General features: G+C 42.6%; 1 protein-coding gene across 2 annotated transcripts; it reads right to left on the bottom strand.

Annotated features, from left to right (window-relative positions):
* Positions 1–535: 535 nt before the first annotated feature.
* ltc4s (leukotriene C4 synthase) lies at positions 536–17,086 on the bottom strand. Of its 2 annotated transcripts, none has more exons than XM_083652109.1 (5): positions 17,016–17,086; positions 15,948–16,053; positions 9,495–9,565; positions 6,150–6,231; positions 536–3,747 (listed from the first exon to the last, which is right to left on the bottom strand). In XM_083652109.1, the coding sequence occupies exons 1-5, from the start codon at positions 17,071–17,073 to the stop codon at positions 3,603–3,605; spliced, it is 462 nt and encodes a 153-aa protein (XP_083508235.1). In that variant the 5' UTR covers positions 17,074–17,086; the 3' UTR covers positions 536–3,602. The 2 variants fall into 2 exon arrangements, with proteins under 2 accessions (XP_083508235.1, XP_083508236.1); XM_083652110.1 differs by having other exon boundaries at positions 15,954–16,053.
* Positions 17,087–18,807: the final 1,721 nt, after the last annotated feature.

Genomic DNA, 18,807 nt, shown 5'->3' with positions numbered 1-18,807 from the left:
CTGAGCTCCATCACAGCAGGTTATCAACCACTCAGCACTTTTCAGCTCAAATCTGTAAAACTGATCTAACTCCGGTTACATCAGTCAAATGGTTTCAAAGTTTCATTGATTAAACTGTGACTAGGCAGAGTACAACAGTATAAAAACAGTTTTTAAACAGTGACCCTGACATGCATCAAAACTTTACAGTGATCAATCATCATATAGATAAAGGCTATGAATTTAGCAACACAAAGCCTGAGGGGCAATTTAAATGAGCAAAATAAGATCAAGTCATTTATAAAACAGTTTAAGAGCACGAGGAAGAAAAGAGAGTTCATGTGTTTTGGTTCTGCTTGTGGGCACAACGTATTCTCTACGCCGGCGGAGAGAATAAGTGGAAGTTGAGGCTGGATGGAGGAAACCATGCAGGGGGAGGAGCTATCCTCGAGTATGTTGGTGAGGGTACGCAGGGTGCAGGGGGAGGAGCTATCCTCGAGTATGTTGGTGAGGGTACGCAGGGTGCAGGGGGAGGAGCTATCCTTGAGTATGTTGGTGAGGGTACGCAGGGTGCATGCAGGGGGAGGAGCTATCCTTGAGTATGTTGGTGAGGGTACACAGGGTGCAGGGGGAGGAGCTATCCTTGAGTGTGTTGGTGAGGGTACGCAGGGTGCAGGGGGAGGAGCTATCCTTGAGTATGTTGGTGAGGGTATGCAGGGTGCAGGGGGAGGAGCTATCCTTGAGTGTGTTGGTGAGGGTACGCAGGGTGCAGGGGGGAGGAGCTATCCTTGAGTGTGTTGGTGAGGGTACGCAGGGTGCAGGGGGAGGAGCTATCCTTGAGTATGTTGGTGAGGGTACGCAGGGTACATGCAGGGGGAGGAGCTATCCTTGAGTATGTTGGTGAGGGTACGCAGGGTGCATGCAGGGGGAGGAGCTATCCTTGAGTGTGTTGGTGAGGGTACGCAGGGTGCAGGGGGAGGAGCTATCCTTGAGTATGTTGGTGAGGGTACGCAGGGTACATGCAGGGGGAGGAGCTATCCTTGAGTATGTTGGTGAGGGTACGCAGGGTGCAGGGGGAGGAGCTATCCTTGAGTGTGTTGGTGAGGGTACGCAGGGTACATGCAGGGGGAGGAGCTATCCTTGAGTATGTTGGTGAGGGTACGCAGGGTGCAGGGGGAGGAGCTATCCTTGAGTGTGTTGGTGAGGGTACGCAGGGTGCAGGGGGAGGAGCTATCCTTGAGTATGTTGGTGAGGGTACGCAGGGTACATGCAGGGGGAGGAGCTATCCTTGAGTATGTTGGTGAGGGTACGCAGGGTGCAGGGGGAGGAGCTATCCTTGAGTGTGTTGGTGAGGGTACGCAGGGTGCAGGGGGAGGAGCTATCCTTGAGTATGTTGGTGAGGGTACGCAGGGTGCATGCAGGGGGAGGAGCTATCCTTGAGTATGTTGGTGAGGGTACGCAGGGTACATGCAGGGGGAGGAGCTATCCTTGAGTATGTTGGTGAGGGTACGCAGGGTGCAGGGGGAGGAGCTATCCTTGAGTATGTTGGTGAGGGTACGCAGGGTACATGTAGGGGGAGGAGCTATCCTTGAGTATGTTGGTGAGGGTATGCAGGGTGCAGGGGGAGGAGCTATCTTTCAGTATGTTGGTGAGGGTACGCAGGGTGCAGGGGGAGGAGCTATCTTTCAGTATGTTGGTGAGGGTACGCAGGGTGGCCTCATCACACCTTTCACTCAAAGATGGAAGAGAAGAAGACTGAATTCCAAAGATCCTGCAGCATCGTTTCTGTACCTCCTCTAGCTCCTCTGATAGGGCTTTCACACCGGCAGGGCTCCGTGCCGGTTCTGGTTCCCGAACCCAAATTTGAACCGGCTGGCGCGTTCAGACCGAAGAAATTATTGGTTCGGAACCTGAAAAGTTGGTTCTCAGCGGAACCAAAAAATAGTTGGTTTTTCCTTGGGAACCCTGACATCATCAGTGGGCGTGTCTCATTCTAGGCTGTGAAAACGAGCAGGAAGGAGAAGAAGGCAGTGACAACATGGAGAAAAATAATTTGCAGTGGTCTGCTGAGGAAACCAAATGTTTAGTGGCGATTTGGGCATCTACCGAATGTCAAGAAAAGCTAGAAAGCAGTACAAGAAAGAGCAAGTCATATGCCGAACTTGCGGAAGAGACCAACCCAAGGCTGGGTTCACTCAAACGCCAGACCAAATAATTAATAAACTTAAAAAACTGAAGGACTACCGAATAATGTCCTCCCACTTTGGTTCCGCTTAAACTGGTGTGAACACGGGCTGGTTCACCAGAAAGCACCAAGGTTCTGAGACTCCAGAACGGAGCCAGAACCAGAACCGTGTCTGTCTGAAAGCACTAAGAGAGGCCTTTTGTCAGTTACCCCCGAGAGTGGGCTGGCATACTCGAGGATTGGGCGAATGAAGGTCAGGTAGATTTGTTTTAAAACATCACATGGAAGACCAGCTCTTTTGGCAACACTGAGGTAATGGATCCTTGGCCGTGCCTTGGAGAGCATGTATTTAATGTGGGCGTTCCATCACAAGTCAGATGATATCTGAACTCCAAGCAGTTTAAAGGTGGAGACTCTGCTGATGTTTTGTCCAGAGATTGTTGGACAGGAGATGTTGCCCTCTCAGTCTCTCCTGGCACTGATGACCATGTCCATCATGGTCTTGGCTCCATGCATTGCCAGTGAAAACTCCTGGCCCCATTCAGCTACAGAATCCAAGGCCTTCTGAGACAGACAGGCCAGGTAGAGACCCCATCAGAAGCTCTGTCATTGTGAGATCATCTGCCTGTTACAGCAGTGAGATGGTTAACTTTAGGTGCAGCAGTGAGAGGGTTAAAGGTTAAGGTTCAGTCTGACATATCATTGGTTCTGGAAGTATACTGCTGAGAGACAATTCACCTGTAGATTCACTTTAGATGTCAGTTTTTACAGTTTTTCTGTTGAGTACATGAATCACAGAGGAAAGTTTAAAAAAAGGTCAAGGAAAATAAATTAGAACTACAAATTATGAATGAAAAATAAATGTGACAGAAAAAACACAAATGAAAATGAAAGTTTAACATATCGTCACACATGCAAACATTCAAGTCACAGTGATCAGAATATTGACTTGTCAGAATCAAATGGAGGAGAGGGGGGGGGGGGGGGGGGGGGGCCTGCGCATTTAAAATCTGCACATCCAAACTTCCAGACTGTCGGTGCAGTGAAGCAGCTGATGGTTCAACACAAACGCCCCCTGCTGGGAAGATTTAGAATGTGAAGACACCTTTTTTTAATGGAACTTTCTGAAGCATAGCAGGTGACAAAATTTCAGATTTTAGAGATGGAACGATCACATGATTGACTGAATTCAGGTAATAATCTTTTTTATCACATATACAAATGAACTCTCAGCTGCTGCACACAACGTGTCTCTTCTGTGTGACTCTTGCTCATCAGAATCAGAATCACTTTTATTGCCACAGTATGCAAGTTACATACGAGGAATTAGTCTTAGTGTCTGTATGCAGCGTAGCAGTCAGGTCAATATACAGAGATAAAGAAGGAGGAAGATAACTAAAAGACAATCACAACGTTGCAAAGTGCAATCAAATCATCATCAGACGTCCAGGCCCAGGGCAGACAGGAGGTGCTGGAGAAGGTCCAGGTCCAGGTGGAAGCGACAGAGGAATGAGAGAAGGCCAAGCGAGGAGAACCCGATGAGAACCCAGAGAACCTTAGCACTTAGATACAGAGGAGCCAGACTGGAGAGAGAGAGAGAGGTACAAATGAGAGCCCTCCCCCAGACTTTAAAAGTGCTTTTATATATGAAAATGAAAAACATTTAGAATATAATTTTGAGGACTACATTGGCCATGTGAATTCACACCTCTTCCAATCCACCCCTCCCTATCAGACAAATTGTTTTGTCTTTTTTAGGGGGGCAGGGGATGTTTAGGGGGAGATAGGAAGATCAACAGTATATGCCACATAGAAGTGCTACACATCATCTGAAAGCTGGGGACCTGAAGGTTAATTTGAGATGCAGCTTAGCACTATGTCGAGTTTTTCTAGTCATAAATCTGTAATAAACAGTTTTATTGTATTAATGTTTCATGTCTACTGCAATAGTTAAACAAACAATATACATCTTCAAGAATAGACAGGGACACAAAACACAACACGTTTCAACCTCCCTGGTCTTCTTCAGGCTTGTTTTAGTGTTGAAGGTTTATGGTGAGAGGTGTGGTCACCCCCATTCTGAATTATGTCTTCTACGTTGTTGCAGCAATTTTGGGGTTGATATCATTTGTTACACTGATTTGGTGTAAGATTGAACTCGTTCTGACCACCTGAGAATGTATAAAATAGGTCAAAAATCGCTCCAAAGCAGCACATGAAGACACCAAGACCTTGAGGATCACTACAGAAAAATGCATACTGTGATTTGGTGTCAAAAACTTTTAACATTTGCAGATTTCTGTAAGAATGGCATTTTTCAGCGATTGGTTGGCGAACACTTCTGTTCTAGAAATTGCTCAGAAACTCCCTTATTGATGCCCGAGGTCTCTAGTTTGTGTTTGTAAAGTTTCATGAGGTTGTGATTAGAGTTGTGTCACGATGGTTCCACACTGAACCATCATGAGGTTGTGATTAGGGTTGTGTCACGATGGTTCCACACTGAACCATCACGATGGACGATGGCATCATCATTGGCCGGGGAGAGAGGGGGGGTAACATTTTTAATTGTCTTATATGGCTATTATTGGGGGGGGGGGGTTATTAATGATTTATAAAGTCGTTGCGGTGCTGTTTGGCTGCCCGGCCCAGCACCGCAATACACAATACAGCCAACTTCTGCTATATTCTCCCCTCTCCTCTCAGACCACTCTGAACTGCGGTGTTGGTTTAATTCCACGCGCGCGTCGCGGGTGAGTGCAGTTGGCCTTTTTATTATTAAATCTGTACAATTCTAATTTTAGAACAGTTAATTAATCACGATGGTCCGATGTAGAAGGCTCAGAGGTCGATGGGTGTCGCAACAATCACGATCGTCGATGCCATCGTCCATCGCGCCAACCCTAGTTGTGATGATGCCAGGGGTCATTTTATACAGTGAGGCTTCAAGTTTTGAAAAATGGTCTCACTACAATGAAATGGCTACTATGGGGACTAACATCACCACACGCAAATACAATTAGGCTCATTCAATCCACAAGAGTCTCCCCTTTCCAGTCATACACAATTTATGCAATTCCAAAACTGTTTATGGACCTGGTAAATGGTAAATGGCCTGCATTTATATAGCGCTTTTTTCCAAATCGCTTTACAGTCAGTAGGTACATTCACCCATTCATACACCGATGGCGGCAGATTACCACGCAGGGTGCTGGCACACCATCAGGAGCAATTTGGGGTTCAGTATCTTGCCCAAGGACACTTCGACATGCAGACTGGAGGAGCCGGGAATTGAACCACCAACCTCTTTTATCCAAAGCGATTAGTGGACAACCCGCTCTACCTCCTGAGCTACAGCCACCGCTGTCTCGCCTCACTTATAGGCAATAGACCTTATTCGATTGACGTCACTCACGTACGGACACGCCCACTGCCGCCATGTTGTTGACATAGCGCAGCCGCTTTAAGTGACAGCCTATGTAAAAGAGCAGAGTTTATAGGAAGCTAGCCACCGTTAGCGTTACCTGTATCGTTCCAATTGTGTTCGGATGGTGACCTGCGTTAGGCATGGCTGTAGTAATGACAGCAATAAAGTCCCTGTGGTTTGTTTCTATCTCTACCGTCCACAGACGTGAAGGGAGCGAGACTGGGGATACGTCAGCAGCACAGGAGATGTGTGGATAGTTAGGAGAGACAGGTGAAACTTTCTGACAGCTCCTCACAGCAAAGTCTGTTCACCTCGTTTTTTCTTTTGTTTATTATTACAGGCATTAACGGCAGCATACAAACAACAACTCTGGGTTTTTTATTGCTGTCATCACTATCGCTATTTTGTAATGGAACAGAAACGACAATAAGGCCGTTACTATAGTTGTCAGCTGCAGGACGGTATGTCAACAATATGGCGCTGTCCGGGGTTAGCGAATAAGGTCTATAGGCAAACAGACTATAGACCGGCAGACAGGCAGACAGACAGACAGCTCCTCACCGTCCCTGAGCTGACTCGGAATATCCACGGAAGTAAAGGAAGCGTCCGTATAAATAGAGAAGACCGCAGAGCGAAGACAGACCTGCAAACAACACAACAAACAACAACACAAACACAACCCAACATCACAACAAACAACACAACAACAAACAGTACAAACGGATCATAGAGAACAGCTTCATCGACAGTGTCTCCTACATGAAACAAACCTGTAATTACTAGCTGAAAATCATGACACAGATGGTATTCCATGTTAACAGCCAGTCTGTGGTAATATTCCATGTTAACAGCCAGTCTGTGATAATATTCCATGTTAACAGACAGTCTGTGCTAATATTCCATGTTAACAGCCAGTCTGTGGTAATATTCCATGTTAACAGACAGGCTGTGCTAATATTCCATGTTAACCCATTGATACCTGATGCAGCATTTGCGTGTATATCCCTAATTTGTGTGTGTATCCCTTTAAGACCCTTAAAGGCATACACACACAAATGCTGCATCACGTATCAATGGGTTAACAGACAGACTGTGGTAATATTCCATCTTAACAGACAGTCTGTGGTAATATTCCATCTTAACAGACAGTCTGTGGTAATATTCCATGTTAACAGTCTGTGCTAATATTCCATGTTAACAGACAGTCTGTGCTAATATTCCATGTTAACAGACAGTCTGTGCTAATATTCCATATTAACAGTCTGTGATAATATTCCATGTTAACAGACAGTCTGTGCTAATATTCCATGTTAACAGACAGTCTGTGCTAATATTCCATGTTAACAGTCTGTGCTAATATTCCATGTTAACAGACAGTCTGTGCTAATATTCCATGTTAACAGACAGTCTGTGCTAATATTCCATATTAACAGTCTGTGCTAATATTCCATGTTAACAGACAGTCTGTGCTAATATTCCATGTTAACAGACAGTCTGTGCTAATATTCCATATTAACAGTCTGTGATAATATTCCATATTAACAGACAGTCTGTGATAATATTCCATGTTAACAGTCTGTGCTAATATTCCATGTTAACAGACAGTCTGTGATAATATTCCATATTAACAGTCTGTGCTAATATTCCATGTTAACAGACAGTCTGTGCTAATATTCCATGTTAACAGACAGTCTGTGCTAATATTCCATATTAACAGTCTGTGATAATATTCCATATTAACAGACAGTCTGTGATAATATTCCATGTTAACAGACAGTCTGTGGTAATATTCCATGTTAACAGTCTGTGATAATATTCCATATTAACAGACAGTCTGTGATAATATTCCATGTTAACAGTCTGTGGTAATATTCCATGTTAACAGACAGTCTGTGCTAATATTCCATGTTAACAGACAGTCTGTGCTAATATTCCATGTTAACAGACAGTCTGTGCTAATATTCCATGTTAACAGACAGTCTGTGCTAATATTCCATATTAACAGTCTGTGCTAATATTCCATGTTAACAGACAGTCTGTGCTAATATTCCATGTTAACAGACAGTCTGTGCTAATATTCCATATTAACAGTCTGTGATAATATTCCATATTAACAGACAGTCTGTGATAATATTCCATGTTAACAGTCTGTGCTAATATTCCATGTTAACAGACAGTCTGTGATAATATTCCATATTAACAGTCTGTGCTAATATTCCATGTTAACAGACAGTCTGTGCTAATATTCCATGTTAACAGACAGTCTGTGCTAATATTCCATGTTAACAGACAGTCTGTGCTAATATTCCATGTTAACAGTCTGTGCTAATATTCCATGTTAACAGACAGTCTGTGCTAATATTCCATGTTAACAGACAGTCTGTGCTAATATTCCATATTAACAGTCTGTGCTAATATTCCATGTTAACAGACAGTCTGTGCTAATATTCCATGTTAACAGACAGTCTGTGCTAATATTCCATATTAACAGTCTGTGATAATATTCCATATTAACAGACAGTCTGTGATAATATTCCATGTTAACAGTCTGTGCTAATATTCCATGTTAACAGTCTGTGATAATATTCCATATTAACAGTCTGTGCTAATATTCCATGTTAACAGACAGTCTGTGCTAATATTCCATGTTAACAGACAGTCTGTGCTAATATTCCATATTAACAGTCTGTGATAATATTCCATATTAACAGACAGTCTGTGATAATATTCCATGTTAACAGACAGTCTGTGGTAATATTCCATGTTAACAGTCTGTGATAATATTCCATATTAACAGACAGTCTGTGATAATATTCCATGTTAACAGTCTGTGGTAATATTCCATGTTAACAGACAGTCTGTGCTAATATTCCATGTTAACAGACAGTCTGTGCTAATATTCCATGTTAACAGACAGTCTGTGCTAATATTCCATGTTAACAGACAGTCTGTGCTAATATTCCATATTAACAGTCTGTGCTAATATTCCATGTTAACAGACAGTCTGTGCTAATATTCCATGTTAACAGACAGTCTGTGCTAATATTCCATATTAACAGTCTGTGATAATATTCCATATTAACAGACAGTCTGTGATAATATTCCATGTTAACAGTCTGTGCTAATATTCCATGTTAACAGACAGTCTGTGATAATATTCCATATTAACAGTCTGTGCTAATATTCCATGTTAACAGACAGTCTGTGCTAATATTCCATGTTAACAGACAGTCTGTGCTAATATTCCAAATTAACAGTCTGTGATAATATTCCATATTAACAGACAGTCTGTGCTAATATTCCATGTTAACAGACAGTCTGTGGTAATATTCCATGTTAACAGTCTGTGATAATATTCCATATTAACAGACAGTCTGTGCTAATATTCCATGTTAACAGTCTGTGATAATATTCCATGTTAACAGACAGTCTGTGGTAATATTCCATGTTAACAGTCTGTGATAATATTCCATGTTAACAGTCTGTGATAATATTCCATATTAACAGACAGTCTGTGGTAATATTCCATGTTAACAGTCTGTGGTAATATTCCATATTAACAGACAGTCTGTGCTAATATTCCATGTTAACAGTCTGTGATAATATTCCATATTAACAGACAGTCTGTGGTAATATTCCATGTTAACAGTCTGTGATAATATTCCATATTAACAGACAGTCTGTGGTAATATTCCATGTTAACAGTCTGTGGTAATATTCCATGTTAACAGACAGTCTGTGATAATATTCCATGTTAACAGACAGTCTGTGATAATATTCCATGTTAACAGACAGTCTGTGATAATATTCCATGTTAACAGACAGTCTGTGCTAATATTCCATGTTAACAGACAGTCTGTGGTAATATTCCATGTTAACAGACAGTATGGTTTTCTGTGTGAGCACCTTGACTGAAGAAGAGTCCGGAGGTCCAGAGGACTGTGATGAAGATGGGGAAATACTCTGAACAGTTGGCCCTGAACACAGGACACAGCATCACAACACAACACAACACATGCATGTAATACACGGCATTATTAATAATAACACTATCAATAAAGTATCCAACTACACTAACTACTACTTTTAGCATTCTTTGATTTATGTCATATGCCTTTTCTGTTATGTCTTCTTATATGTTTGGTGTGTTTTCTAGAAGTGTCTTGTTTGTACAGGACAGGACAGTAAAGTTTATAACTAGCTCAGGTTAGGCTTAACTACTGCCACTAATGGCCCCTTGGTGTGACTTGTTAATGCACTGCGTACCCCTTTTCCCTCATTTTCCAACACCATGACACCGTAGACAACATGTGTTAGGGTTATGGTTAGGGTTATGGTTAGGCAACTAAAATAACTTGGTTAAGGTTATGACAATAAGAAAAAACATTCAACGTTTTTTATTTATTTATTTTTTAATGTGGCTTACGGTTGAAATGTAGCCTACTTTGAAAACACTGGGGATCGAACCCCCGGTCATTGAGGCAAACGACCACGACAACGCCCGTACTGGCCACCGTTTTATTTATTTATTTATTTCAGGGACAGTGCAACATTAATGAACATTTGCATGTAAATGTGCCGGATTATAGCCTTAGCTAATTTCCATCCGTAGTCCCTCGACAGGTGAGGTACAAAAATGTTTAAAAAGAAGAAATAGAAAAATTAGTGCATACATAACTGACAGGGGAGCAATGTAAGTGACACATACATACACATAAGGTAGAAAGGGGAGGAGACATACATATACACGATAGAGGCATTTAACTTTGCAATTCAAGTGGGCACATACAGACCTTCAGTTCCGGTATGTAATACAAATAAAACAAAAACAGGAAACATTAGGGACATTGACCAAAGGTGGACATAAGACTTTCAAGGATATACATATACAAAAACAACACATGAAACAGAAGGGTTTAAATATGGTCGCAGTTTTGATTTGATCTGAGCCATGACTTTAACAGCCCCTTAAAGGTGTGAAAACTCCTACTCTCTCTGACTGACATTGGTAGGCTATTCCATAGTTTGCTACCCCTGTAGGACAAAACATTTTGTCCGACAGAGGACCGTCTCAGAGGTAGTTCACAGTCGCCTCTCGACGAGCTTTGCGTGATGTTCTGGGTAGCTCTCCGTTTGATAAAGCATTCTAAAGGAGGTGGTGCTAGCCCATGAAGGATTTTATAAATCATACAGGCAATTTAAAATTTTTTATAATTGTCAAAGCTGAGGAGCTTGTACTTTAGAAGTATATTGCAATGATGGTAAGATATAGGTTTCTTATCTAAAATTTTCAGGGCCTTTTTTTATAGAGACTCGATGGGCTTCAAGGTGGTTACTCCTGTGAAGGACCAGCTCGTAAGGCAATAGTCTATATGTGCAAAAATCATTGAATGAAGAAAGTTTAGAGCCGCACTGTCAGTCAGAGATGCTCTAATCTGCCTAAAATTGCAGAGATTGAATTTTAGAGTGTTCGATACCTTTTTTATATGACTCTTGAAAGAGAGTGTGGAGTCCAAAGTGAGCCCTAGATACTTAAACTCATCCACAGTTTCTATCTCCACCTCTCCCACAAGGATGTTAAGATGTGGGTTTAAGATGGATTTTTTCGAGAAAACCAAAGCCACTGTTTTCTTGGTGTTTAATGCAAGATAAGATTTTTCGAGCCAGACCTGAATTTGAGTCATGGCTACAGAGACTTTGAGAATTGAGGCTTCTTCCATGGTTTTGGATGGAGTGAAGATTACTGCGTCATCCGCGTACATTAAAGTGTTCATACTAGGGCATACATCTGGTAAATCATTAATATAAAGTGAAAATAATATAGGTGCAAAAATGGAACCCTGAGGCAGTCCTGTAGTACATTCTATATAGGGAGATTTAACACCCTTTACCATCACACACTGTTTTCTATCGCAGAGATAGGATTTCATCCACAGGATGGCAGTCGTGAAGAAGTTGAAGTGGGAAAGTTTAGCTAGAAGGGCTTCATGGTTAACAGTATCGAATGCTCTTCTGAGGTCTAGAAATACACAAGACACAAAATTATATTTGTCTAAAAAGCACTTTGTCTTTTCCAAAAAAAGTAAGGTGGCAGACTCTGTTGAGTGATGAGAACGAAAACCAAATTGCATAGGATGCAGGGGCTTGTGACTATTATTTAAATGATTAATTAATTGATTAGTTATACATTTTTCTATTACTTTGGAAAATATGGGTAGTATACTAATGGGTCTATAATTTTTGGGGTCCGTTTTATGGCCAGATTTGTGTATGGGGCTTACTATGGCTAGCTTCCAAGCTGCCGGAAAGACAGAGTGCTTAATAGACAAATTGATCAAATGCGTAATAGGGCAAATCAGGTTATCTCCATATATTTTCAAAAAGCTACAGTCGAGACCATAGTCGTCTCTAGCTTTAGAGTTATTCAAGTTGCCAATAATTTTGGCTGTTTCAGCTTCAGTGATTTCTTTAAAGGAAAACATAGGATGTGTATCATTTATCGGACAATAGGAGTCGTGAGTAGAGGGGGGGAAAAGCTGAGCTATCTCCTGAATAGACTCGACGAAGAAGGAGTTCATCTCTGTCGCAACGGTGATAGGGTTGTCAACCAGTTGGCCGTTTACAATTAATTCAAGGTCATTTGTGTTCTTTTTATTTAGTCTACCAGTTAGTTTATTTATATTTTGCCAGACTTTCTTCCCATTCCCTCTAGCATTTGAGATCAGGGTCATAAAGAAGTTGGCTTTCAGCTTCCGCATTGTGTAACCTTGTTTCTCATTGAGGTGAAATTTTGCCTGTCTATTATTAATCCAGATTGTAAAGATTTTTTCAGGAGTACAGTAGATCTCTGGCCTTCATTAGTTTTAGGCAGTCACTATTGATCCATGGCAAGTTGTCTTTCCTTCTTCTCTGGCTCCCTCTAATGGAGAAGGTATCAATAATTTCCTTGACTTTTGCTATGAGATGATTTGCATTGGTATTTACATCATCACAAGACAATAGATCAGCCCAGGATGATTCTTTTAGGGCAGATTCAACATGTTGATGTTGACTCTTAGGGATTACGCTAAAGCTTGGGGAATTTTTCGTCTTATCTATGGGTGAATTTACGGGGCATTTTTTATTAAGTTTTCTATAAAAAAAATTATATTATGGTCTGAGAGACCGGTCAAAAAGTTTAACGTTTTATGAATTCTGTCTGGTTTATTTGTAAATAGAAGGTCAATTTTGGTTCTAGTCAGGTTTGTGATTCTAGTCGGCTGTTCTATAAGTTGGGTAAAGTTGTGGTAGTCTGTGATTTTTTTAAAGTTTTTTCTATTATTTTTTTCATCCCAGTTTACGTTCAGGTCCCCTAATAATATTAATTCTTTTTTGTGGTCACACATATTGAGCATAGCTTTAAGGTCGTCATAGAAGTTTGCTTTTGCAGAAGGTTTTCTGTAAATACAAATGACTGTAAAAGTCATTTCTGCAGATAGTGAGATATTTACCCCAATGCATTCAATATTAGTAGCATTAGGCCATTCAATCTGGCTACATTTCAGGTGATCTTTAACATAGAGGAGGACACCTCTTCCTCTTCCCTCATCCCTATCTTTTCTAAAAACATTAAAACCAGGCATTGTTATGGCAGCTTCCGGAGAAGACCGGGATAGCCACGTTAATATAAATAGATAAACCTAGCATATCGATGTTGGAATCATTTAGCAGATGTTCTAGTTGTTCTCTCTTCGGGATCATACTTTGAATGTTTATATGGCCCCCAAGTAGGCCTGACTTCTTACTTTCTGGGTGCCATATTTCTTTGGCCTGGTTAAGTGTTCGAAAAAGTCTAAAAGTGCGTTGTTTTTTAAAAGCTGGGTTTCTGTTGCTAATCTTAGTGTCACCTTGGTATGTTCTTGCTGTTACTGGGCTGGTTATTGTTGGTTGTAGCGTTGATGATCTGGAGCATCGCTGTAGTTGACGAGGCACTTCCAACCCGTTGGGGTTCATCAGTAGAGTGGTGGTGGCTGGCCGCTGAGATGGTGATTCGGGCCTCAGTAGTGTCTCCAGGGTCGCTTCCATGCCTTTGGGGACCTCTCGCAGGGCAGTGGAATCCGGCCGTTGTGCTGATGATTTTCGGCTTCGCTTCAGGTGTTGTGTTGTTTCCGTGCTGTTGGTAGTCTCCGGAGCCGTGGTCGGCCGGTAACCGGGTGACTCGAGGCTCCGCTGTGGCTGTGGTGTCGCTACCCCGCCGTCAAAGATGGAGGTGTCCAGGGGCGAGTGGTTAATGGGCCCCGGGGAAGCGGCGGGGATCGACAGCCCTTGGATTAGAGACCGAGGGCGCAGATCAGCTGGAGGTATCACCCCCGTCGGCAACGGACCAGGAAAGGGGCCTACCTGCAGGGGCCTCCATGGGCGCGGGGCTAACTGGGAAGCTGCCCGCGTCGCTGCCCCATTGAACGGTGGGAGCAGGTATGGGCCCTCCGGAATGGCTGTTGGCTGTTTAGGTGTCCATAATGTTGGTGGTTGGAATAGCCAAGTTATCTGCTGCGAGGTGGCAGCTAGTTGCTGTAGAGGCGATAGCCATGCTAGTTGTTGGAATAGCCAAGCTAGCTGCTGTGGAGTAGTAGCCGTTAGCTGTTGTGGTGAATTTGAATTTTCTTTATTTTTAATACAGGGACAGTGTACAAGAACATTAATCCTATAAAATAGGGAGAGATGCATCGTATCAGGTTATAGCAGAAATGCTATTTTCCACCCGTAGTCCCTGGGCAGGTAAAATACAAGCTTAAAACAGTAGGAAAAATAGAATCTGAAACATAGTAGGAAAAAAGTAAAAAAATAAGGAAATTACACGTTAAGAGATACAAAACACTGGTAAACAGAAAATCCAATCATCCCTGCATCCCCATACCCACAAACCTTTAGAATAGCCCCCCCCCCCCCACACACACACATACAACAGCTCTATTTTACAGGTGTGTGCAACTTTGCTGTGCAAATAACCACTGTTTTGTTTGGCGGGAGAAACTTTGAAAGTTTGTTGTTGTTGTGAGTTCTGTTGGAAAGCTGTTCCATTGTTTTATTGCTGTGAAGGTGAAGGATGATTGTCCAAAAGAAGTCTTACGTTGTGGGATTCTGCACTCCCCCCGAGTTGTTGACCTGGTAGCTCGAGACATTATTTCAGAGCTGAGTGTAATAAGGTTCCTCAAGGGGGGAGGAGCAGCGTTATGGATGATCTTGAATATTAAGCAGATGTTTGAGTGCATGATCAGATGTCCAAAATTCAGCATATTATATTTATTGAGTATATTACAATGATGATAGCGACGTGTTTTCTTATTGTGGATTTTGAGGGCGTTTTTATACAGAGACTCAAGTGGTCTTAATGCTGATTTTCCTCCCTGAGACCAACTTGTTATACAGTATGAAAAGTGTGAGAGTATCATTGCATTGAAATAAGTCAAAGATGCCTCAAGTGTAACTTAAGGGAGTTCCTTATGTGTCTGTAGCTTGCAAGGTTCAACTTCAGTGAGTTGGCTAATTTTTTTATATGCTTTTTAAAGTTCAAGGTCGGATCAAGTGTGACACCCAAGTATTTAAATTCAGACACATTCTTAATTTTTTGTCCATTTACACAGATAGTGGCTGTGCTAGTTGAGGTAGCCAAGCTAGCTGGTGAAGTAGGGCTTGCTGGGGAAGTTGTAAAGCGTCCAAGCTGGATATGCCCATAGGTGGTGGACCTGGGTTGGTTTCCACATCGCCAGCCAGGAATAGAAGTACTGTGAGGTGTAGTAGTCCCTCTAGGCGGCTGTGTCTGGCGGCGAGCTTGAGAGTGGTTGGAGGCGGGCTCGCGCGGTCCGCGAGGGCTCTTGTGTGCAAAAAGTGCTGGCTACCTTTGGCTGGTAGGTAGACACGATTGTAGCTTTTAGTTAAAAAGCGAGGACGTACCGAACATAAAAACAGACATACAATGACAACGTGCGGCGCCTCTGTAGTGGTTTTAAAAAGGTTGTCTTGCGTACACGCAGGACCTGTCCTCCCGCGTGTCTGCTTGACGGCAGCCATCATCCAAGCCATCCAAGTTTCATTTCATTGTCACACTGGGGTTGAGACAATAATATGCAGTTTGGAATGTGACCTGTTAACATTGACGTGTTTTTCACAGGATCAGTGTCGATGAAAACACTGAGATAAGGAGAAAACAAAGTGTGGCTTCTTGTTTTCTGGACTCAACTGTTCTTACTTCTTACTGTTTTATACTACATCTATTTAGCTCCTTTTTCACATGTTTTATGGACCGACAGACAGACAGACACACACACACACACACACACACACAGACACACACACTGACACACACACACACACACACACACTGACTGTGCGCGGTGGATCCTCTGGAACTCTGGCGGCCCGGCGGTGGAGGGCGGAGTCACAGAGTACTTCCTCCTGGCATAGATCACCTGCAGGGAGAAATAGGCTGCAGAACACACACACACACACACACACACACACACACACACACACACACACACACACACACACACACACACTTAACATTTCCATATTGGTCCAGTGTGACTCCATATCAACACGCAGCTCATAAACTTACTACACACATTTGAATAGAGCTGCTCTGTTTGCATCGAGTGGTTCTTAATCTTTGAGGGGTTCCAGGCTGATGTTAAAGTTCAGCATGATGTCGTTTAGAAGAAGTGAACATCGTTAAGTTAGAAAATGTAGAAGAATGGCTGTTGTGATCATTGATTCACTGTCATCTCTACAATACACACAATAAATACACTGACAATAAATACACATAATAAATACACGGACAATAAAAGTGTTCTCTGATTTGGGTCAGAGAGACTTTGGCTGCTTTCTCACTGGGAACGATTGCTTTGGTTCCCAGTGAGAAAGCACCTTAAATCTCATCACATGTGGTCTGTGTCTCTATTGTGGACTAACTTGGTCCTTGATATGAAAAGGTCGAGGACCACTGATCTATAATAGAACTTCACCCACACCAAATACAAAGACACGCAGCATCCTGCTTTTAATACAAGAGCCTGAGGGTAACAGACTCAGAGTCGAGGATGAACGTGTTGGTTTCTCGGGTAGTCGGGCAGACCCGAAGTCTGCTCGAATACCTGAGACCCCAACAGGGCCCGGGCGGGTCTTCGGGTCCATTCAATAGAAGTGACTCCGGGGTCCGGGTCCGTTTGCTGCGGGTCTCTGACAGTGAAATGCAAGTCACAGCTGTCAATCAGCCCTTTTGATATCATCAAATAACTACAGGTCATTTAAAACAAACTCATCAGAAAGAATTTGCACTTGAACCTAGAGGTCTTCGGGTATGCCCGAACCCCCGACCCGGACGGGTCCGACATTTACTGGTTCTTTACTCTCATTCTGTCACCGGGGCGGGGTATCTCCTCCTACCTTGCTCCAGCACCGCAAGCACCGACACGGCCGCCATGCCCACCACCTCCTCCAGCATCTCTGCTCCACTCCCAGAGGAGACGAGAGAAGAGAGACGACCCATCCAACAGGCTGCAAGAGGGGAGACACTGACAGACAGCAGCTGGAAGCCCCTCCCACTCTGGAAGCCCCTCCCCCTAACACACCTGTTCCAACTGATTGTAATATCTGACTTTATCCCCTCCCTCACTGCTTCATATTTTGTTTCAGGTTATTTTTGTCTTCCTTTATTGACTCATCCCATGTTTGTTTGTTTTATCAGGGTTCCCACACCTTCCTAAACATCAAATGTAAGGACTTTCCAGACACAACAACATAGTTTGAGACATGGATCAAAGTTCATTACTGTGTCTTTCCAACACTGATCATTTTTGTGAGAACTAGCAGCTTCACAGAAGCTCACAGACAATTAAAAAGAGGGACTTGAATGTGTGAAGATGTCTCAACTGTGCTGTTACAATGAGCCATGTGTCTATTTCAACTGTGCTGTTACAATGAGCCATGTGTCTATTTCAACTGTGCTGTTACAATGAGCCATGTGTCTATTTCAACTGTGCTGTTACAATGAGCCATGTGTCTATTTCAACTGTGCTGTTACAATGAGCCATGTGTCTATTTCAACTGTGCTGTTACAATGAGCCATGTGTCTATTTCAACTGTGCTGTTACAATGAGCCATGTGTCTATTTCAACTGTGCTGTTACAATGAGCCATGTGTCTATTTCAACTGTGCTGTTACAATGAGCCATGTGTCTATTTCAACTGTGCTGTTACAATGAGCCATGTGTCTATTTCAACTGTGCTGTTACAATGAGCCATGTGTCTATTTCAACTGTGCTGTTACAATGAGCCATGTGTCTATTTCAACTGTGCTGTTACAATGAGCCATGTGTCTATTTCAACTGTGCTGTTACAATGAGCCATGTGTCTATTTCAACTGTGCTGTTACAATGAGCCATGTGTCTATTTCCAAAACCTTTCAAGGCCTTGATTTTTTTTCTCTGAAATTCACAAACTTCAAGGACCTGTGGGATCTCTGACTCAGCAGATGAAAAAGCAACACAAACTGTTTGTCACTCAGCCTGAAAATGATACATCATCACTGCTCCCATTCATATTTTAGTGAGCGGACAGTTTAAATTAAATTGTGAAAAAACCATTAACGCTCCTAATTTGTGTATTCAACATGTTTTAATACTTTTGAAAGCCTCGAGACGGCTCGAGACTTTTTCAGATGTGCAGAACCAGTCTGACTGTCTAACTGGGCAACACAACACTTTAGATATTTTAAACCAACAGAGTTGAAAAACATCAGGACAGCAGGATTTTACGAACCTCTTAGACCTGGGATTTAATTAAGTTTCCGATCTCTTTCCAGCACAGCGTGGGTTAACGCACTGCTGTAAAACTTAACTCTGATAGGTTCCCAGCAGCAAGCTCAACCTCCGGTTCTGGAAATTGAGGCAACACGGAAATGCCAAAAACTGCAGTTCCTCGAATGGCCACTTGAGGTTGACTGCAAAAGTGAGTCATTCCCCATAAAGCCCCATGTTAAAATGCCCAAGACCCAAGTGTGTGACAGGTGCGTCAGACCCAAGTGTGTGACAGGTGCGTCGGATGAAGATATACAGCAGAACAGAAAAATCCCGCACACCGTCTCCCTTCTTCTGGAGAAATATTTTTTATTTTTGGATGAACAAACGTTTCGGTTGGTTAGACCGTCATCAAGTGTTATCCTAACAGGTGTGCGGGAT

This window comes from Poromitra crassiceps (genome assembly GCF_964638095.1).
Source record: "Poromitra crassiceps genome assembly, chromosome: 15".
In the NCBI taxonomy this organism is placed as follows: Eukaryota; Metazoa; Chordata; class Actinopteri; order Beryciformes; family Melamphaidae; genus Poromitra; species Poromitra crassiceps.
The sequence above is the reverse complement of the archived record's forward strand: the minus strand, read 5'-3'. Positions and strand labels throughout refer to the sequence as shown.